The sequence below is a fragment of the Stegastes partitus genome, unplaced genomic scaffold (assembly GCF_000690725.1).
Source record: "Stegastes partitus isolate 25-593 unplaced genomic scaffold, Stegastes_partitus-1.0.2 Scaffold798, whole genome shotgun sequence".
NCBI classification, from domain to species: Eukaryota; Metazoa; Chordata; class Actinopteri; family Pomacentridae; genus Stegastes; species Stegastes partitus.
This window is the reverse complement of record NW_007578529.1, coordinates 83,794-106,497: the sequence shown is the minus strand read 5'-3', so window position 1 is coordinate 106,497 and position 22,704 is coordinate 83,794. Positions and strand designations below refer to the sequence as shown.

General features: G+C 43.4%; 2 protein-coding genes across 2 annotated transcripts in view; both read left to right on the top strand.

Annotated features, from left to right (window-relative positions):
- On the top strand, positions 1–13,645 carry ldlra (low density lipoprotein receptor a). Its single transcript, XM_008292266.1, has 18 exons — positions 1–185; positions 4,081–4,206; positions 4,306–4,428; positions 4,913–5,293; positions 5,387–5,509; positions 5,600–5,722; positions 5,835–5,954; positions 6,153–6,278; positions 7,207–7,378; positions 7,464–7,691; positions 7,770–7,888; positions 8,022–8,161; positions 8,275–8,416; positions 9,997–10,140; positions 10,256–10,543; positions 10,640–10,720; positions 10,819–10,982; positions 11,118–13,645. The coding sequence occupies exons 1-18, from the start codon at positions 128–130 to the stop codon at positions 11,172–11,174; spliced, it is 2,715 nt and encodes a 904-aa protein (XP_008290488.1). The 5' UTR covers positions 1–127; the 3' UTR covers positions 11,175–13,645.
- A 3,365-nt stretch (positions 13,646–17,010) lies between these two features.
- The window catches only part of kri1 (KRI1 homolog), a 7,516-nt gene continuing 1,822 nt past the window's right edge, over positions 17,011–22,704 (top strand). Inside the window, exons 1-15 of the mRNA XM_008292264.1 lie at positions 17,011–17,186; positions 17,322–17,398; positions 17,491–17,593; positions 17,675–17,774; positions 18,864–18,918; positions 18,997–19,046; positions 19,116–19,224; positions 19,309–19,386; positions 19,469–19,578; positions 19,676–19,904; positions 20,001–20,171; positions 21,601–21,676; positions 21,826–21,932; positions 22,020–22,182; positions 22,276–22,406. Coding sequence (XP_008290486.1) covers positions 17,102–17,186; positions 17,322–17,398; positions 17,491–17,593; positions 17,675–17,774; positions 18,864–18,918; positions 18,997–19,046; positions 19,116–19,224; positions 19,309–19,386; positions 19,469–19,578; positions 19,676–19,904; positions 20,001–20,171; positions 21,601–21,676; positions 21,826–21,932; positions 22,020–22,182; positions 22,276–22,406 — 1,644 coding nt within the window. The 5' untranslated portion in view covers positions 17,011–17,101. The remainder of the gene's footprint in view (positions 17,187–17,321; positions 17,399–17,490; positions 17,594–17,674; positions 17,775–18,863; positions 18,919–18,996; positions 19,047–19,115; positions 19,225–19,308; positions 19,387–19,468; positions 19,579–19,675; positions 19,905–20,000; positions 20,172–21,600; positions 21,677–21,825; positions 21,933–22,019; positions 22,183–22,275; positions 22,407–22,704) is intronic.

Genomic DNA, 22,704 nt, shown 5'->3' with positions numbered 1-22,704 from the left:
CTCAGCCAGCAGAGGAGGCAGCGACTACCACTTCTACCACTACTGCTACTGGTGCTACAGGGAGAGAGTGAGCAGCAGTCCCTTCACTCACACTTTTAGACTTTTAGGTGCATCTTCCAGAAAAACCATGAGACTGCCGTGTTGCACCTCACTGCTGCTTCTCTTCTGCTCCCTTGTTCAGACAAGTAAGTCCAAAGCCGGCTGTGTTTCAACTTTTTATCACTACATTATTTTGATTTGGAAAAAAAAAACACTTCAACTTCCTGGAAATGTGGTTTCAAATTATTATTAATTAGGTTTCATGTAGAGGAGGGGGGTAATTGAGTGTGTTTGGGTTTAAATTGCCCACTCCTCTGACAGCACCGGATGCAAGGTGATGGGGGGAGGGAGCACTTCTCCCAGAATGTAGGTCAAAGCTCTCCCACTCTCCCCTTTTTTTTCTTTCACTGGGAAATTTCTAGGAAAAAGAAAAAAAAAGAAAAACTCCACAGCGACTCATTTTCTGCCCCCAAAGCCTCCCCGTTATCAGCTCGAACCATTCTATTCCTCCTCATCATATTTAAATCTCTGCAGCTTGTAATCTAATCAGTTTTTTTTTCCTTTTGCCGGCTTTTGAATGAAGCTGCATGTTTGTGCCTTTTCATTTACTGGCGCTCAGCCTCCTGCAGCCAATGAGCTTCCAGCGTGTGTGAATGCAAAAGATGTCAAGCGGGGTTTCTGAAAAGCCGGTTTTGGAAGCTGCTGCCATTCACAGTGAGGGGAAAAATGGGCGCCACTCGCATTTTATATCAGTTGGAAATGAATCGGGGCTCCTGCCGGCGTTCACAGGTGCATTTATTCCTCCCACATGATGCAACAGCCAGAGAGTTTGCAGGATGTTGTGCAAATCCTCCAATACAAACACAGACATTGTCTAGAGGCTGCATTCCTTTAATTTGGGTTTGTACAGTCACTGTCCGACCTGTTCCCGGTGTGCCGGTTCTGGGAAATGGTGTTTGAATGGTGGTGGAACGTGTTGGAACTGGTTGTCACCCATCCACCTTTCCACACCAGTCACACAGATATGCGTCCTATTCAGAAGACTCTTCATGTTGGGAAACCCAGATTTGGACAGAAAATCCTGATTTGTGTCGCCTTAAAAATCAAGTTCTAATCTTGTTTACATGTCAATAAGCTGTTTTCTATGTTTTGGAAGACACAGCATTAGGGAAATAACCCCACGGACGGGGCAGTTTCACCTCGATATGTCAGCGTAAGAACATGGATCCAGCCTCTCAAGGTTTCAAACCCGAGGAACCAATCTTGCAGGACGAGGCTTTCTGTCATTATTCGTCTTCGGAATCAGTTTCTGGGTCAAAAAAAATGTCGCTTAAACTCCTCACAGTAGGTGAGCTGGTGTGCCGATGTGCAGCGAGGGTGGAAACTTCATGCACCTGCTCATTCTCGAGGAAAGCAACGATGAGCCAATTTAATATTTAAATTAAACCACTTGTAGATATCTAACGTTGATACACAGAGATGAGAGATTTTAGGGGTTTAATCAACAAAAGCAGATTTTTTTTAAAATAATGTGTTAATTAATTCTCATTCAAGACCAGCAAGATGCACCTGAGAGTAAAATATAGGTTGTGATCAATCAGTTAAACACGTCCAAGAAGTGGCAACAAAGACGAGCACCGACTCGGTCAACAACGCCGCCGATCGGTCCAGTCTGTCAAGGTCTGAACTTTAAGCCCATTAAGTAAATAACCAGCATGAACCTGTATGTGGGTAACACGTCAACCGCTTCAGGGAAACATTGCCGAGCTAGAAAGTCTGAAAAATTCCACCATGCATGCAGCACATTATGGGAGAAGATGTCTTTTTTTTGCCGCCCTCTACAAGGAAATCCTTGTTCGGATGGAGTTTGTCAATAATTTTTACAGCCGGGGCAATAAGGCACTCCTTTCCCATGTAGTCATAAAAACATTAACAGCCCTCCCTAACATTTGCAGTTATGGAGTCATATAAAATACTACAACGGCAATAAAAGAATTTCCTCAACCTGCAAAAGCTCAAAGAAGTAATTGGACAACAGCATTAAGCATTAAGCAGCAGATGGTCGACTTTGTGGTTTTCTCGGCTGTGAGGTGCTTTTTCAGGGATTCATAATTTATGACATGTCTGTTCTGCACAAGTTCTTATAGGAACATAAATATTTAATTTGATGGTTAAAACGCTTTCTTTTACTGTATGGGGCTATGAGGATGGTAATTGCGGAGCTGCTGGTGGTACTCCTGTTAAATACCTCCCCCTGGCCTCCTGTCACAAACAGGTGGCCATCTGGGGGTTTTGCGCCCCCAGGACCGGAGGGAGCAACGGCCTCCAGTACATTTTCATGAAGTGGCGTTTCTTTGATGTACAGTCTAATTGGTTCTTCCAGTTCAGCGGCTTCATTGGATCCATTAAAGATGGGGGTTGGGGGGGGTTGTGTGTCTGTTGCTGGCCGGGAATCATAAATGCTGGAAAATAGAATTTGCTATCGCGTTTACGAAGCTGCCGTATCAGCGGCTCCCTGATAACGGCTGATAAAAGCAGGCAGGGCCACTTACATGGTTACTGTACGTATCTGTGTTTGACTTGTAGTTCAACCATTTATCTGCCCTATTTAAACAAGCAGAAACATGCACATGTGTGTTTGTTCGCTCACGTGTGCGTCATTCAAGGGTATATACCTCCTGGACTTACACTGGAAGCCATCAGGATGTGTGTTGCTTGTTTTTTACATTCATGCTCCCCAGAGGATGACATGAATCTCTACAGTTGTCTTTATTTCTGCGTGAATGTGATCTAAAACATCATCAGATTTTCGTTTAAGTCCTAAAAGTAGATAAAGAGACAACAATCAGCTCTTTGCTTCCGTTTCTGCTGCTGCTACGTCTTTCTGGTAACTCTTGATCAGTTTTGAACATCAGAAATGCAGATATTCAGTCTGTCCTCCTTCCAGAACGGATTCAGCTCTGGGATGTCGGTGGGTTTCCTCAGATGAACTTTTCTCTTTAGGTTTTGTTGGCACGAGGTCAGGACTTTGACTCGGTCATTCATTGGGACACTTGTGTGCTTTAGCTGGTTGTCTCATCACACGACCTACTTTCTCTTGAGATTCACGATAAGATTAATTTTTCTTTTAGAAATCCATTATTCAGTTGATGACGGGGAACCATTCTGCCCCAGAATGAAGCAAAACAGATACAAGCAATGATGCTTCCACCTCCGTGCTTCACAGATAGGATAAAGGTTCCTCTTCTGGAATATTTGTCCGAAATGTTTTGTCCAAATCATCTTTAGCAAACTACAAACAGTTGGGCAGCAATGTTCTTGTTGAGGAGAAGCAACGTTTTCTATTTAGCCCTGCCAGGGACAACAGAGTTCTCCTAATGGTGGACTCATGAACATGAACATCAGATGAAGTTACCTTGAGTCCTTGCCGACTATCACACTCCTAACTCTTGGAGTGATGGTTGTTAGCTGAAGAGGTAATAATGGTCCTGACTTTTCACATAGTCTGTCTGATGCCTGTTCTTTAAGTAGGACTACTCGACCACTGATCATCTGAAAACATCTGACTCTAATTTCACCTTCAGTTCAGCTGTTTGAGGGTCACATAACACTCACAGATGTGTCATGTTGGGTCATTTTCTTTAGGAAGTAAATGACAAAGTTTGATATGTTTGACTCGTTTGTTTAATTTGGTGACTTTTGTGAACCACTTTACTAGCTGGATTCTTGGTTGCTTGAGGATGAACCCTGAACATGTTGTTGATCCTGATTTCTTTCGGAGTGCCAACTACTGAAAATACCCAATGCCATTATTAAGATTATTACGATTCTTAAGAAATACCCAACACCATCAGCAAATGTCACCATGTGAACAGTCTAAACCTTGCTGGTAAAGATAGTGAGCAACATGCCGTCACTGAGCTGCTATCACTGGCCTTGTCTGATAGCTTATTTGCAGCGTTTCGGTGGAGTCCTTGGTAGATGATAACTAAAACAATCTCCCATTTAGCTGAACTGCATATTTCTGTCTGTCTGTATTAGACGCATTCACAACATGTGGATCCAACCAGTTCCAGTGCGGGAACGGCAAATGCATCACAATGAGATGGGTGTGCGATGGAACGGATGACTGTGGAGACGGCACGGACGAACTTCCTGGTACCTGCTGTGAGTATCGTGTGACTGGACTTGTTATGAATATAGTTTAAACTGTCATCCCTCAATCCGAGACTCAAGCTCCCGTTTCCTGTGCGTCTCCACTTGCAGCGGCTAAAACGTGTAAACCGGCCGAGTTCAGCTGCGCAGACCGTCTGAACCAGTGCATTCCCAACACCTGGCGCTGTGACGGGAAAGCTGACTGTGAGAATGGAGTCGATGAAGAGAGATGTGGTAAGTCACAGATTAGTCTGACTCACTAGATGTGGCCTGACATTTTCAACATCCACAAAACATGAAGCTCTGGGCAGCAGCCGACCAGCTGAAAAAGATTGATGAAGGTTTAGTTCATGCAGTAATACAGACCTTTTAGTGAATTATCAGTTTTTGCCTCCATACATGCAAATTCTTCTCCAAAACACTTTCCTCGTCAGTCTTTTGAGAGAACACTGTTGCTGAGTAAGAGCCATGTAACTTTATTGCACATGTACAATGACAATAAAGCTTTTCTGTTCTATTCGGTGTCTTTACCACCTGCAGTAGAATGATACTGAGGTGCAGACAGACCATTCTCCTCAGCACCATATCAGCTCTAGAGAATGCTCTGACAATGTGAGACAGATCAGAGGAATCAGTCTTACCATTTCCTCAATCATCCTTCCTCCCTGCCTAGTTTTTCCTTCCTTTAACAGAACCTATCCCGTCTCCCCTCTCTTAGCACCCAGGCAGTGCACAAACACCGAGTTCCGCTGCTCCAACGGCCAATGCGTGTCGTCGGCCTTCATGTGCGACGACGAGGCCGACTGCGACGACGGCAGCGACGAGGTCTCCTGCCCGGCCACCACCTGCAGCAGCGCATCGTTTCAGTGCAACAACACCGTCTGCGTTCCCCGCCTGTGGGCCTGCGACGGCGACGCCGACTGCCTCGACGGCTCGGACGAATGGCCCCAGAACTGTGGCGTAAAGACTCCCGCCCCTCCTGCCGTGCACAAGTGCTCGTCCCTGGAGTTCCGCTGTGGCAGCGGAGAGTGCATCCACGGCAGCTGGAAGTGTGACGGAGGAGCCGACTGTCACGATCGATCCGACGAAGCCAACTGTGGTATGATTACAAAATTCCTCCCCCGTCTGCTTTTCCTGTGGATTAAGTGCCCGCATTAGCTTCGAGTCATCACCTCTTATTTCATCCCTTTAGCTCGATCCACCTGCCGTCCTGACGAGTTTGAATGCGGTGATGGGACTTGCATCCACGGCAGCCGCCAGTGCAACCATCAGTACGACTGCAGGGACATGAGCGATGAAACCGGATGTGTCAACGGTATGAATCTCCTCCTGCAGCCGTCCTACCTGATTCTGAACTGCAGAATCTCTAACCTATGTCTGTTTTATCTCCACGTTTCAAACACAGCAACCCGCTGCGAGGGCCCAACCAGGTTTAAGTGCCGCAGCGGGGAGTGCATCAGCATGGAGAAGGTGTGCGACAAGAGGCGCGATTGCAGGGATTGGTCAGATGAGCCTCTTAGGGAATGTGGTGAGTGCAGAGGCCCCTCATTCAGAACTGTCTGCTGAATTGATGCTTTGATGTGTATAATGAGGGCGTCTGCAGTTTCAGAGCTCTCGTCCTTTTCTTCTTCCCACCGCAGGTTCCAATGAGTGTCTGTACAACAACGGCGGCTGCTCCCACGTTTGCAAAGACCTAAAGATCGGCTACGAGTGCTTGTGTCCGTCCGGTTATCGGCTGACTGACACCAAGCGCTGTCAAGGTGAGTCGCAAAGCATCCACGTGCTGCTTTCTGCTCATTATCAGATTCCAACATGAACTTCACTCAGGTTAACGAATGATGCCAGTAAACTATGATGCAAGCCCGTCCCTGTCACCTACTGTGCTTTTAGATAAAGAGGGATTTTCCTAACTCTCTCCACTCAGTTTGATTTTTAACTCGTCCGTTTCTTTGACTCAGACATCGACGAGTGCGCCAACCCGGACACCTGCAGTCAAATCTGCATCAACCAGATGGGCAGCTACAAGTGTGAGTGTGAGGAGGGTTACCAGGTTGACCCAACGACCAAAGCCTGCAAGGCCATTGGTAAGTACGAGCTCTTTTTTTTTCATTATTGTGTAACAGTTAGATGTTGAAAGATGATGAGTAAACTTAGAAAATGTTATTCGTCCTGTTACATTAGTAGAAATAACCAAATAAATCATTTAACTCCCTTTAATGTTCTTGGATTTACACTTTCTGTTAAAGAAATATAATCTTTAGTGCAGCTAATGTGCATTGTAGTTTAATTTTACAAAAGGATCAGTTGCTATTCCAGGGGTTTTCCTGCCTCGAAAAACTTTGCACAATAATAAGCATGATTGGTCTGCATAAAGTAAAGAATCTGTGTGACTCTATTTGACAGAAATCTATTAAATTTTTTGTTTTTTTTCCCCTCCTGGAACATTTAACAAACAAATCCTTAAGTAAATGAAACACAAATGAACTAAACAGGTTAAAATATATAGAGAAAAAAATTGAGTGGAACTTTAAATGTTCACCGATTAAGAAAAAAAAATCCACATTCAGTTTGTGTTTCACTCAAATGGCATCGAGGCAGCCTCGTCTGCACTGATTTCCTCAGGATGTTACGTTTAGTTCACGTTATTTCAACACCTGCTGCTGTCACACTTTGTGTTGTGTTCATCCCACGTTATCCAAAACAGAGGGTCCAGTTAGTGCTAGATGTTTCTCTTTCATTGATCCATTTGTGGTGATAACACACAACCAGATTGTTATACCTGAAACCTCTCTGAAGCCCAGACCAGTGCCAGGGTTCATAAGCTAGCATTTAGAAAAATGTGTTTTATTTCAGTTTGACTCAAGACAATCAGCAATTTTAATAATATTCTCGTAGTTTAATTGTAGCAACTGGACTTGATTGAGTTCCTTGAAGACGTTCCACCTCTCATCCAAGAGGCTTCATCAGTTCGAGTCTAATAATATAAGTGATTTTTTATTTTTTATTCTGTAGGTACCATAGCCTACCTGTTCTTCACCAACCGCCATGAAGTCAGAAAGATGACTTTGGACAAAAGTGAATACACAAGAGTGATCCCCCGTCTGAAGAACGTTGTGGCTCTGGACATGAACATGGCCGCCAAAGAGATCTACTGGTCCGACATCTCCCAGAAGAAGATCTACAGGTCTGAGCAAGATCAACATCAGAATTAATAAGTGTTTCCTTTTTACTTTTCTTCTGTTTGACGCCTGTTTTTACTTTCAACTCAGAACGTCGATGGACTCGGCTGAAGACTCCACTTATCACCACACGGTCATCGACAGTGACGTTGATGCTCCCGAAGGAATTGCCTTCGACTGGATCCACAGAAACCTCTACTGGACCGACAGCGTTCGCAGCACTATCTCGGTGGTAACAGCTGACGGCAGCCGCCGCAAAACTCTGTTCCGCCGAGACTTACTGAAACCCCGCGCTATTGTGGTCGATCCCCACAGCAAGTAAGCCGACAGCGCCGGTAAAAGTACATGCACACAATGAATTTGAGCATTTTCATTTACAATATTTTTACTTCCCAGTTTCATTTATTGGACCGACTGGGGGAATCCGGCTAAGATTGAGAAGGGAGGTCTAAATGGAGGCGATCGCACCGCTCTGGTCACCGACAACATCGAGTGGCCCAATGGCATCACATTAGGTAAACTCAACCTCTCTCTGGTTTCAAGTTGTTGCTTATCTTATCATTTGAGCACAAGTACCAGTGACCAGTCTGGTCTGACCTGTTGACCCCCCACCCTCCCTCCACCAAAACCCACTCGATTTCTCCCCAGACCTGTTGAACCAGCGGCTCTACTGGGTGGACTCTAAGCTACACACCCTCTCCAGTATCGACGTGCAGGGCGGTGGTCGACGCACACTCATCGTGGACGAACACAAGCTCGCTCACCCACTGGGACTCACTGTGTTCGAGGTAGACGTTTACCCAGACCTGCAACATCACATAAACTCCTCACTGCACATGTAATCAGCAGCATCACTCACTGCCTCTTAAATGTTCAAGCTGGGTTGTTTCTCTGCTTGTAGGAAAGAGTGTTCTGGACAGACGTCAGTAACAACGCCATCCTCAGTGCAAACAGGCTGACGGGTGACGACATCGCTCCACTGGCGGAGCACCTATCATCACCAGAGGACATCATTCTGTACCATAACCTCAAGCAGCCTGCTGGTAGGACAGTTACACCACTAAAACACCATTATAGTGTGGGTACATTATTTAGTTATGTCATAAGAATAGCTTATAATATCATTGCATGGTTGGCTCCACATACCAGGCCTCGAAACGGGAACTAAATAAGAGTAAAAGTGTTCAGTGGTAATTATATGAAGCATTTATGGACAATTTTTGTGTTTATTGCCTTCATTTTCAAAATATAAATGATCCATGTTGCAAGTAAACACTGATCATATCCCATTCTAAATCACTGTAACATCACAGATCACTGGCTTTAAAGGAATAGTATGACATTTTCTCACCCAGAGTTTGATGAGAACATCGATGCCACCTTTCAAGTTGAAACGTCAATATTTACAGTTACTTCCTGTCTGTTTCTAGCAAATGAATGCAGGTAGTGTTGTAGCCAAGACCATTTAAACCAAGACAATATCATAGGAGAAGAGGGAATGTGCTAAAACCATGACTTGGAGGAGCAGAGGCCAACTTAAGACCAGTGATTAGTGCGAGTCCTTCACTGCATGACACACTTAAGATAAACTATGCAAACCATTGCATTGCACCACTGACACCAGCTCCCTGAGACATACAGTATTTGCACAAGCTAACATTCACTAAACACTCTTTGGGTGAAGGGTAAAGAGATTTCCAAAGGGTTTTGGTACATAGCACTTCAGTAGAGAGCAGCTAGACTTTTCTTTTTGGTTCTTGAATGATGTTTCACCTCTCAGCTAACAGGCTTCCCAATGTTCTGACTGACTTATGGGGCGTCCAAGGGATTTATTCGTATCCCTGAATGACATGGCTCATGGCCTGTTAGTGACCCAAGACTCACATGCCTAATAATGGTGAAACTGCTTCTGGAAGGATCTCAGGATCTCGTTCTAAGTATCTGATAAGTGGTGTTGAAGACCCCCTGCTCAGTCTAGAAATTCATGTGAGTCTCGTGTCATCAACAGGCTTGTGCAGTGTGGTTTGGTGATAACAATAAATAGCTCGGATTCAGTAGCAGCCACTTAAAACAGAGGAAGCCTCTTGGAAGAAAGTTAACTTTTATTCAACCCATTCAAGAGTTTCCTTCTAATAAAACACTTGATCTTAAATATACCATAACCAGGATGACTAACAAACATTTCAAATTAGAAATGAGTCAAGTTCTTGGTTGCATTTGAAGAAGGACTGCATGTGCATTGCATTTATCAACAGATGCACAGAGAAGTTCTTGAATGACCTTAAAATGAAATCCAGAGATACAAAGACAGAGCTGAATAAAAATATGTTTGATTCCGAGATGAGGTCGACGCCTTCAAAATGTGGCCTCGAGACCAACCTCGAGACAAGACCAATCTTGACGACTAGAACACGACACTGGATGCTGATAGATGGATTTTGTTATCGATGGAAAGAGTCAGTTTAGCTGTTTCCCCTGCTCCCAGTTTTTGTGCCAAGCTAAGCTAACTGGCTTGTTAGCGTAACTTTATAGCATACATCTTGCATAAAGACATGTGATTGGTGGCAATCTTTTCATCCAGCTCTCTGCAAGAAATAAACAATTGTGCTTCTTCCCGTTGCAGGCAGGGACTGGTGTCAGGTGAACAATGGCGGCTGTGAGTTCTTGTGCCTGGCAGCTCCTCAGGTGGGCCGACATCCCCCCAAATATACCTGCGTCTGTCCAGACAACATGATGCTGGCCCGGAATATGAGGACATGTGTACCTGGTATGTCAGTGGTTAGAATCAGAATACATTGCAAGATCATAATAAAATCATTCCCGTCTTATCTCGAGCCATCCTCTAGCAGACTCTCAACCCTTCTCCTCTGTTTCTACACCAGCTGTTCCAACAACTGCAGCTCCTGAGCCGCCTCAAGTTCCCTCTACCCGCCCCCCTCGTCGGCCAACAGCGCCACCAAGTACCACACCAAGTACCACACCCAGGACCACACCCAGGACCACACCGAAGCCCCAGATCCGCACCACCACCCCAGTGCCTGTCATAATCACCAGGCCCGTCACTACGCCAGTGCCGCGCACCACGAAGCCTCCGGTCACAACCACAACACCTGAACCAAAGAAGCCTGAAGTCCTTCAGACCACCACAGAGGCTCCGGTCACCTCTACAGGCGAGTTGCCAAAGCGCATCATTTCTGTTGGCTGCCTTCGTGCAGATCAGCTCCATGTATCATTAACTCACATTGCCATGTTTACCTTTCCTTCAGATGTCGTACATGAATATGCAGAAGCCGTACCCAAGACTGCCTCCAACACCCCGATAGCTCTTTACATCGTCTTACCTCTGGGTAAGTTGCTGCTGCTTCTCAGAAAACACCAACAATTTGAAACGATAACAGCCAGTCATCATGTGACACCTCTCTCTGGGTCTCTCTCTATCAAACAGCGATCGTTTGTCTGGTGGCCGCTGGAAGCGTTCTGCTGTGGAGGAACTACAGGTTAAAGAACACCAACACGATTCACTTCGACAACCCCGTCTATCAGAAAACCACCGAGGACCAAGTGCACATCTGGAGGAGCCACAGCCCCGATGGTTACTCCTACCCAAAAGTAAGAGGAGCTCATTCTACAATATTGTAATTAATTTAAATCTAAAACTGCTTATATAGTAGATAAAACAAACTGTTTGGTTGTAATAAAGGCTGCAGTATGTTCTAACATCCATTTTATTTGCTCTCCTGTCAGAGGCAAGTCGTGAGCTTGGATGAAGAGGCCGACAATCCGGCCTTCACAGAAAACTGAAAAGTGTCGGCCAGAGTGGAGAGAGGAGCCTTAACAATAAGCTACCTTGAACGTCCTTCAGCATTTTTACCTCACACAGCACAAAGATACGGAAGTCAAAGCCTGTATCTGACAGCCTTCAACCACTATATCCTCACGGACGAACAAGCGCTCTGCAGTGGAAATATCAGGGTGAAGCATTATTTCCATCACGTTAACGTTTGGCTTTTCATCCCCTTCACAAAACCAAATACCAAATCCTCCGTCTGCTTTCTCTTTAACTTTACTATAAATGGAGAACTGTGTCATTCTTAATATCTTGCTTTTCATGCATAATTTTAGCTTAGCACATTCGATGCAACTTCTAAATGGTCAAGTTTTCTAACTGGTGCCAGAACATCAGAACTAAGGTCTGTAAATATCACAGTTTAGCTGTTAATGGAACATTATTATGTGTTGCACTATTTATAATTTAAAATAACTGTTTTACATTTTGGAAAATGCATAATTACTCTTTTTTAACATTAGATGAGAAGATCGATACCACTCTTATGTCTGTGCATTAAATGTAAAGCTGGAGCCAGGAGGTGCTTAGCTTAGCTTAGCTTAGCATAAAGACTGGATGCAGCAGGAAACAGCTACAGTAACTTAAGCCTCTTATTAGTATGTTGTGGCTGGTTTTCAGCCTTGGTCATGTTTGGACAGCCAAGCTACCCATTTCCCTCTGTTACCAGTCTTCTATGCTAAGCTAGGCTAACTGCCTTGAGTCTGTAGCTCCAGGTGTGAATCTTCTTATCTAGTTCGTGGTAGCAAACTAGATATTGCTTTTTCCTTCACAGGAAACAAACCCTGAGTTTTAGTCATGACAAACATTATCACTAAATCAGATTTAAACCACAAGTTCAACATTTTGGGAAATACACCTGCTAGCTTGACAGTTAGATGAGAAGATAAGCTAACACCTGCTAGCTTAGCTTACTACAAAGACTATGTAGCTAGCCAAGCTTAGTCCAATGGGAATAAAATCACCAATAGCACATCTGAAGTCAACATATTAGCTCTTGTTCGTTCATACAAAATCAAAGTGTAACACGACTAAGCAGCAACTATGTGCAGCAGCTACTTCCTGGTCCACACCGGTTGCCAGGCAACCTGTGGAGACTGCAAGTTTCTCATCCCAGTGTTAATTTTCTTTTTGTTGTGGAAATAAGATGTGTTAATTTGTAAGAAAGAAAGTGGGGGGAGTTTGTTAGCTTTGAGCAAAACCAAGTTCGGTGTTTCCATTTGTTTGCTATAAGCTAAGCTAACATGCTAATCATAGTATTTATCATACAGGCAGTGAATAAGGCCTTGTTCACACTGATTCTGATGTTTTGCAGAATGAACAGATACCTCTACGTTTAAGAGGTGTTCCTTTAAATGTTTTTTTTTCTAAATGCTTTTTAAAAAAACTCTTGTTTATCTTGGAGGACATGTTGAAATGGAAAACAACAGCCACACCTCAATATGCATGGGCTTATTGTTGGTTTGTGTAATGTGCATGTGCCTAAAACAACAACAACAACAACAACAGTTTGGTTAGCGCTAACAGCTACAAGTTTATCATTTAGCTTGGCTTTTTGCTGTGACCTCTGCACATCTGTGGACCAGAGTGTGTTTCCCAAAATGTCAAACTGTTCCTTTAAAGCTGAATATACACCAGTCAGTGTGATCCATGTGCCGGTGCGACCAGTGTGACCTCAATACGTGTCATAGCAATGCGTGTGTGTGTGTAATTTTGACAACCTACTCAGCAGTTGTGCAAAAAAAAATATCATCCATGACCTCAAAGGAAACACAGCAGACAATGTGCCTTGATTATACTGTCCTGTGTGATAGCATTCCTCATGTCACCACGTGGCCATAAAGCATCTTCAGCAGCTGCGTGTATCTTCAGAGCTTCGTCTCCTGATGCCCTTTTTCAGCTCATCTTTAGATTCCCCTTCCCCTTATGCCCCCCTTTCCAGGAGGACCAGCGCATTCCTCGAAAGGCCAAAAAAAAAAAAAAAAAAGCTTTGATGCAACCATGTGTGAGCAATAGAACCATGTCCAACGCCTGGTACCGTGACACGTGTATATTTATGTGCTCCCCTAAGACCGGCTTGCCTTATTCCAGCATTCCTGACCAGAAGAAGGCCGTGTGCTGTGCTGTATCATAGTGTTTTAAAAAAAAAACAACAACGCTGCGGCTGTTTGCGTTGCAGACGAATGTGTGCCTTTTTAAAATGACAGAATTTGTTCCCACGTCGGTGCTATTGAACTTTGTATAGAAATCAATGTGTCTGCCTGTTTACAGCGAGGGTACGAGTGAAGCCGTTTTTACATTCAGTGCAGATGAAGCGTGTAAATATGATGTTCATACATGTACATATTCTGTTTTGTTTTTTGGGTAATGTTGTTTTAGCCGTTGAACATTCGCTGTACATAAATAAATGCTTCTATTTATTATAGAACCGACGCTCTCTGGGTGGTTTTTGGACACTTTAAGCCTGTCAGTGTTTCTTTTATTTCGGTGATATTTGTTTTATACTCAGAGTTGCAGAAGTTTCACGACTACCAGCAGCTGTTTTTGAGCTATAAGCCATTTATTTTCCTACTTGCTAAGTAGCTTTCATGCAGTCAGCTTTAAAGGCAACTTAAAGGTTGTTTTTTTAACCCAGTTATTTCTGTAGCAGAACTGAAGAAAAGTGAAGCTTCATTTGTTTGATTTCTCAGAAACTCTTTTTCCTTTCCTCCAAACCTACTGTACGTATATTTTACTTTCCTTCCCTCTGTTGTTATTAATGCCATTTTTTTTTAAAGCATGTCGACATGACTGGTAACGTGAGATCCTTTTTTTTTTTTCCCTTTCTGGGGGCCGGCTGTGTTTCTGTAGCTCTTCCATTGAAAACAAATTCCAAGAAGGTCCATACGTCACAGCGAATAGCAAAACCACTCCGTTTCTCAGAAATTCTCCAACGGTGTGAGACCACGAGCAGGAAAAAAGAGCAAAACAATGAATCCTGGTTGGTCTTTTCTTGATTTTTATCAAGTTACACATACGATTAAAAGACAATAACACACACATGAAAGCATTTTTTAAAGTTTATGCTTTAAAAATAGCCCTTATGATTTGGCAATACTTCCACTATTAACATGTTGATCAGTAAATAAGTTTAGTGTTGTCTGAGTGATTAATACAGGAAACTGAAGTGCATTTAAAAAGCTAGTCTGAGCTGATTTATGTTTGTTCAGAGAGAAGCGGGAACAGAGAGGCTCCCATGACTCAGGACGCATTTACGGCACATGTTTACTTTTAAAGCCCACTTTCCCACACAAGCAAACATGTTGGATTGTCACCTCCAAAAGTTTTAAATTATCGCCTCTCAAGATAAAGTGAATTAAATTATACTGACAGTGGGGTTTTTTTCAGTCTTCCCAGTCCGTGTTTTGTTAAAGTTTGAAGAGAAAGCCACAACAGCAGCTATCAGCAGCAGCTCGGCGACCCGGCACATGTCAAACCCACCGAACAGACGTCGCGTGTGCAAGGTTCAAGGCCGAGGAAGAGCGGAAGTGTTGGGACGATAACGCAAATGAGAGGTTGTGACACTTCTTTAGACGTTTGGGTAAACACTCAGATAAGCTCACATCTCCGTCAGAGAGAAAGAAGCTACGCACCGTGTACGATTATAAATCCGTGATATCATCAATCACTTCTCCTGATGTAACTCCAACAGCAGACACACATTGTTCCTGACACCGAGGTCTGGTCTGTTTTTTGTTTGCACAGAAAACGTCTGGTTTACAAATGAAGGTTTGATCCGAATCCTTTGACATGATTAATCATTAATTTCTAAAGTTCAGGCACAATGATTCTGGATTTTTCTAGTTGCCTCCACAGCTGATGGACTCATGCTGTTATCGGGGATGTTTTCCTACCGGCGGCACGTTTTTTTTGTTTTTGTTTTGAAGAACATCCAGTTTTAAGTTGAGGTGTGTGTGACTCAGCGGGTTTCATTAAGGGTTTATTAATAATAACAATAATAATAATATCTAGTTTGGTATTTCCTCTGTGTGACCAACTATACAACATGTAAACACAGGATATCATCATCACAAATACAAACCTTGATTAATTATGGATTTATAAACATATCATATAAAAACAGAGGTGACTAATATCACTTAAATGTGAATAATTCAAAACTGTATCACCTTTCAATAATTACACTATTTCAAAGTTAACAAATATAATATTTGCTCTTCTTAACAATCAAAAACAAACACTTTAAAAACACTAAATTGAAACTAGGGGTAGATTTGTAGATTATACTTTAATAAACAACATTAAAGGGGCCTGATGATGCATTTTTTTAATTCATTTTTTGCTAGATAAGACCAAGATAGGGCTGCAAGGCGGTTAGCATTGTTGCCTCGCAGCTAGACGGTCGCCGGTTTGCGTCCCGGTGAGTGGAGATTTCAGGAGGAGTTTAAAACATTTAAACATTTACATTTAAAACATCATTACTGTAAGAAAGTTTAGATTCAGAGACTGCAAACCTCTAAAATCTATGCAATTCATATCCACGTTTGATCAAATGTTATCAGTAGCGCGATTGGTCAGGCTGCTGTCTCGTGAGCACTGTGTGCCTTTCAAACGAGGCTGGTCTCTCTCTCTCTGGAAAAACACAGTCTGAGCAAAGGTCAGCGATGGTCCAGGGTCTGCTCAGCCGGCCGACTGGTGTCGTGTGTTCAGGAGCAGGTGAGCTGTAAGGTCACATCCTCACCTGTCAGGGAAGTGATACGCCTTAAATGTCAGCTGGAATCATTTGGAACCTGCCCAAAAACCTTGTAGGATTGTTGACACAATAATTGCATCACTCTGAAGTTAAACAGTAGAATATTTGCTCCAAAGTGATGTACAAAGCTAACAGTCTTAAATTCACCAGCCAGTATGTTGGTGTATCCACATCCATCCATCCATCCATCATCTCTACACCTTAATCCTCACTAGGGTCATGGGGGGCTGGAGTCTATCCCAGCTGACTCAGGGTGAAGGCAGGTTCACCTGGACAGGTAACCAGTCTATCACAGGGCTACACTTAGAGACAGACAACCAAGCACACTCACATTCACACCTACGGACAATTTACAATCACCAATTAACCTCAACATGTTTCTGGACTGTGGGAGGAAGCCGGAGAACCTGGAGAGAACCCAGAACCCAGAAAGATCCCAGGCTTCCTAATTAATTCATTTGTTTTATTGTTATTATTATTTTAAATCTCTGATTCTAGCTTCTTAAATGTGAATATTTTCTGCTTTCTTTCCCCCTCTTTGACGGCAAACTGAATATCTTCGGGTTGTGGACAAAACAAAAACATTTGAGGACATCATCTTGTGAACTATTTACATTTTATCAGCTGAAGAACTGAAAATAATAGTTAGCTGCGTCACTATTTACAAAACTCTGACAGATAACACAAAAGCAGGACACATGGGGGCAAGATAACAAGAAGAAGCACGATTGCAAGGCAAAATTAAAGTCGAATTAAGATATAGTTAAAAATAAGAGAAAAATAGACAAAATTAATAAAAAACATATGAATAATAAAAACAATTAGAAACCTTAACAAGCAATAAAAAGCAGGTCTATAAAAGTTTTTTTTTAATTCCAAAAATATTTATAATAACAGAGGATTTACAAAAAAATCCAAGAATTTACAGCAGATTTTAATTTAAAGATAAAAAATAAAAAACAAAAAAACTGGTGTCGTGTCGCCCCCTGCAGGACGGCTGACGTCACGTCCGACCTGTACACCGGAAACCACGTGGTTCATCTGTGAACATGCGCCTCCAGCAGCAGCAGCAGGGATTACTTCTGTACACCACCGAAAACCTGTAACGCACCGAGAACATACAGTAGAAACATGGCAGGAAAGTCGGAACTAAAAATTAACTCTCAGTTCGCGCAGAAATACGACAAATACCGACAGAAGGAGGAGCTGCAGAGACGTAAGTGTGTCGCTGTTAGCTCGCTGCTAGCTAGCTGTCATGCTAACTAGCCAACGTGGGGAAGCGTAACCAGCTGGGTTGTTTTCTCTGTGTTTTGTGTGATTTACGAGTGTAATACGTGTTGTCTCCGTGCAGTGAAGGACCGATATGGAGACCGAGGTGATGACAGTGACTCTGAGTCGTCTGAGTCCAGCTCTGATGACAGCGAAGTGGTTAGCATCCCCTGTAGCATCCACACTGACAACACAGCAGCATCAGTAACAGGCTGTGGTGTCTGATCTGTGTCCGTTTGACCCCCTCTCAGGAACTGGACCCTGAAGTGGAGCGGGATTTCTACAGAACACTGTCACTGCTGAAGAAGAAAGACCCCAAGATCTATGAGAAGGATGCAAAGTTCTACTCAGAAGGTGATTGTGAAGTCTGATCACTGGTGTTGCTCTTATAGTTTTATTATAATCAAGTGATTTTATTGTGTTGTTTGCTTTCAGAAGCGTCCACCAGCGATGCTGTGCCTTCAACCTCGAAGAAAGCAGTGAAGCCCATGTATCTGAAGGACTACGAGCGTAAAGTGATCCTGGAGAAGGAAGGGTGAGTGAGTATGAGTTTGCCAGCTGTTGTGTCTTAAAAACAAACCGTAACAAGACTGATCGCGTCTTACTGACAGAGCAGGAAAGCACAGTTTTTGATACAACAGGACATGAGGTGTCCCATATCTATGTCCAGTCATGAATCAGGAACTGAAGCTCTGAGAGTGGAACTGGCCACCCGTGAATCCCTAACTCTCACCCTGGGTGTAAACTGCACAGTCAGGGGTTTTACAAACTAAAGTCCTGCTCGTCGCTTTTGATGGCGTCTCATGTGGTAAAGCTCTGTCGCTTGTTTTAAATCGATTACACAGTAAATATTGGACTGTAGCTTGGCTTATAAAAATCCTAAATCAAATTGGAATATCTGTCTGGACAGTTTCATTATTCTATAAATTAATGATATGTCAGCCCTGTTAATACTTATAGAAGTAGCAGAAAAAGTCAAGTTAAGTCAGCTTTATTGTCACTTCTGCCACATGTACAACATACAGAGAAGTGAAATCGCCGTACTCCGAGGCCCCACGGTGCAAAATGAACATAGAAAAAAAGTATAGAAATAATAAATAGAAAAAAAGAAGGTGTGATTCCAATGCCTTAAGTCAGATTGAAATAGAGTTAGTTTAAAGTAAATTGCTAAACATTATTTTAATTGTTCTTTTACAAGAGATTTGAGTATTTTTGTGAGTCACGATTGTTTTGAGATTTGACGATAATCATTTCATTTGCTGCTACGTTTGTGGAGAGCAAGAACAGACCTATACGAAAGCTAAGATTGAAAGTTGGAGTGATCAGAAACCAAACAGATATCCCTTTTTGAACACGCGCTTTACTAACAGTGGGTACAAAGAGCTCTCTTAACACAAAGCAACCTCCAACAGAATGAGGCATAAGGAGGGAGAGGAGTTAGATAAAGAGAAACACAATATTTTTTTTGATGTAAACAAATGGCAGAGGTTCTGGTGGACAAAATATACAAACAGTCATGTGAGAAAGTGGTGTAAGATAACCGGTGGAACAGCTGAAAGGTGAACTGGACTGTGAAAGGAAAAAATGTGGCACTCTAATGAGCATTTTTGTTTTTATTTTACAGCAAATATGAAGATGATGACGACAGTGATGACGAGGAAGCTGCCATGAGAAGAGAGGTAGTTACCAAACACTTTGCTCCTTCAGGAATCAGCAGTGACGTTTCCTTTATTAATCACGTTTGTCTTCTTTTACAGAGAGCAGCGTCTCCGAGCTACATGCAGGAGCAGAGGGAGCTGAAAGAAAGGTAAGACGAGACATCCTGCAGGCGTCCTTCAGAAGAACCCGCAAACCACTGATGGAAATCTTTCTGCAGCTTCCGGAAGTTCATCCAGGACAGTGGCGATGAAGATGAGGATGAAGGTGGCGAGGGAGGCGGTGTGTCCCAGCTGCTGACCAGGAGGATCAAAACGCAGGAGGAGAAGGTCAGAAGCCGCCACCAGTTGCTCCTCGTTGGGAAACAGATGTGTAGAAGTTTTAGAGGTTGAGATGAATTTGTCTGTGTGCAGGATAAAGAGGAGGCGGATTACGTGGACTGGCTGAAAGGTCAGGCCGAGCTGGAGGGTCCAGAGGAGGTGAAGGACATGGTGAGTGTAGATTGGAGGGTGTGCAGGAAATTCTTTAAAAAGAAGCTCGAGTTAATAATGAGACTGACTTGTGCTGGGACAGAAATACTTGAGAGACTTCTGGAACGACCCCGAGCTGGACGAGAAGGAGCGTTTCCTGAGAGATTACATGCTGAACAAAGGCTACCTGGATGAAGACGAGGACGATGAACGGTAAAGAGACTGTTTTTCTGTTTTTCTCTGAAGTGAGGGAAAGTTGTAGCCTTCATGTCGTCCCTACTGTGACGCTGCATGTCCTGAATGCTTTCAGGATCCCAACCTACGACGAGGTGGTCCAGGACGACGTGGAGGATTCTGAGGAGGAGGGCGAGACCTTCTTGGAGCGTCAGGCAGACTTTGAGAGGAGCTACAACTTCCGCTTCGAGGAGCCCGACGCTCAGCAGATCAAGACGTATCCCCGAAACATCGCCACGTCTGTGCGCTCGAAGGACGACCGCAGGAAACGCAAAAGAGAGGAAGTGAAAGAAAGGAAGCAAAAGGTGCTAAAAAAAAGTGTAATCAAACCGAGCTCAGGATCCTTCAATACGCCTTCATTCATGAGCTAACACGAACCTTTGTCCTGATGACTGTTTCAGGAGAAAGAGCAGAAGCAGGAGCAGCTGAAGCAGCTGAAGAACCTGAAGAGAAATGAGATCATGGAGAAGCTGAAGAGGCTCCAGGAGCTGACCGGCAACGAGCAGCTCGCCTTCAGTCAGACTGACTTGGAGGGAGACTTTGATCCGACACAACACGACCAGCTGATGCAGGTCAGCGGATACACAGCCTCGTACAGAAACATGAACACAGACAACAACTCACAGTTTGTATTTTTGCACAATTTAGACTTAAGTGACTAAAAGCTAACAGCAGTTATCAAGTCCCGGCTTATCAACCCCTGTGCTACAAAACTCAGCATTTAAGGAGTGCAGAGAGTGGTCTCGTTATTGAGCCTTTGAAAACTAAAAACACAAGAGAATACCTTTAAATCTAAAAACAACCTAACATCTGACGCTTACACTTGTAGTACAAATGACGTCTTTACTTCAATACAAGAACAACACTGATTTTGTTAAAACTTTAGCGTTTATTGGGCTTTTATTCGAGCACACAGCCAATAGTATTGTGCATATAAACATCCTAGTTTTTTACAAGCAGGAAGGCAAAACGATGAAACAAAGACAGATAATAAGCAATTGCTGGAATTGTCTATTATCAAAGAAGGGCATGTACAAGTCCTGTAATCTAGAAATATGTCAGTTTGTCCATAGATGTTTTCCACTCATCATCCATTTCTTCCATTTACTAATAATTTTTCCTCAATCCAAGCTGATAGGACATTGTTTTCCACAGAATAATCTCTCCTATAATTTGCTCTGTAGTAAAGGGTTCAGTATGATGTCGGTTCTTCTTGTTGCTGCCTATTTTCAGTGACGTATTTATATTTCCAAGCCATTGCTTATCCCACAATGTCAGTATTTATGTAAAAAAAAAAACAAGCATGTGTGTGCTTTGCCTCTCTAATGTCCCACATGAACCAGCAGAGTCAGTTTGTTTACTCTTTATTTTAGGTTTAATTAGGAAAGACTTTGGTATCAATCGTCCTCCACATCCTTGAATCTGTCGAGGTGCATAGTAGAGGTGCTGATTCTTTATTCTTTTTCTTTATCAGCTGGTGAGGATGCTGACTGTTTAGCCTGGGACGTTCAGCTTTAGCCTCAGTCTGTTAGCATGAAATAATGTATGTCGTGAATATTTAAGAACTCTGTTGTGGGAAATCACAAGACGCCAGCTAGAGACGTTAGCGTAATAAATTAGCCTTTTAAGGCTAATAAAACCTGCTGTTGTCGCTTAAAAAAACAAAAACGTTTTGTAGAAATAGGAAGCCTGCTTTTCTGTAGCTCTGTCTGAACTACAGGATCCATTCTATCACCGTTACCGACACTTTCAGGGAGAAGTTGGACTCAGTCGTCACTGTGAGCCGTACCAGAACAGTTTGACTTGCATAGCAACAGTATCTAAGGGGGGGGCGGGGCTAATCAAGCTGTTAGTTATTATCTAATTGGCTGTTCTGCAGCTGCATTGTGTCGGCTTGATTCCTCAGTGTGCAGCTGCCTCCCATTGAAGAAATCCAGCATTTAAACCAGCTGACAACAAGTTCTGGTCACAGTTAAGCTAACCAGCAGTTTGTTTTGACAGAAATTCTTTGGGGACCAATACTACGGAGAAGAGGAGGAAGAGAAGCCTCAGTTTGAGGACGACGATGAACTGGAGGGTAAGCGGTGAAATGTGCATGTTTTATTTGAGTGCAGGTGTACTTCAGGTGTCCTCGTGGGGTTCAGGTCCCTGTAATTAAACTGTAAATGTTTCAGGTGGTGTAACTGTGAGTTTGTTGTAACTTCACACCTTGTGGTTGTGCGACAGAACACTGGAACTGGGACACCTGGAGGGGAGCGGAGCGAGAGGAGGAAGAGTACGGCGAGGAGGATGAGGAGTACAACGAGCCTCACTGCGACGATGAAAACTTCATTGTGAGTTTTAACAGTCATGCTGTCATTGTATTGGTCGGTTGACTTGTTCGTTCTGGTTTAACCGTCCTTTAAATCCTGCGTCTGTAGATGGATGCCGACTTTGACCCCAACCAGCAGACGGCCTCCAAGAAGCAGAAGAAGAAGGAGAGGAAGAAGATGCAGAAGGAGGATCTGCCGCAGATGGGCAAGAGGAAAAAGAAGTCTCACTTTGCAGAGGTCATCAACACAAACAAGCCTGTGTTTGATCCTCGTAAGTCCTTTAACTCGACATCCTGTGAGTGGAACATGAGTCCAGAGTGAGGGGTTGTAGTTCGTATCTAACCGGAGACGGTTTGTATTTCAGAGGAGAAGAGCTTTGAGCAGTACCTGGATGAGTACTACAAGCTGGACTACGAGGACATCATCGACGACCTCCCGTGCAGGTTTCGCTACAGGCAGGTTCTGGCCAACGACTTCGGCCTGTCGACTAACGAGGTGAGAACCAGAGCTCCAGGTACCTCAGAGACCTCTCAGCTGCTCAAGCTTTCCTTTCTCACACGGGACAAACATTTACACTGGATTTACATCTACAACTCTAAACGGTTTGCTCTCGGAGTTAGTTTTTCTTTTTAAAGAGAGCTTAAATGTTGAACTAACAGCTAATAAATGCTGTTGGCGTTCAACAGTGCAGCACACAGCAGAATAATTTTTTTGATCCAGTGCTTTAGTAACCAGCTTCGTTAATGCTGTTTTATTTTAAATATTTGGCTTGATTTCAACTGTTTTCCAAGCA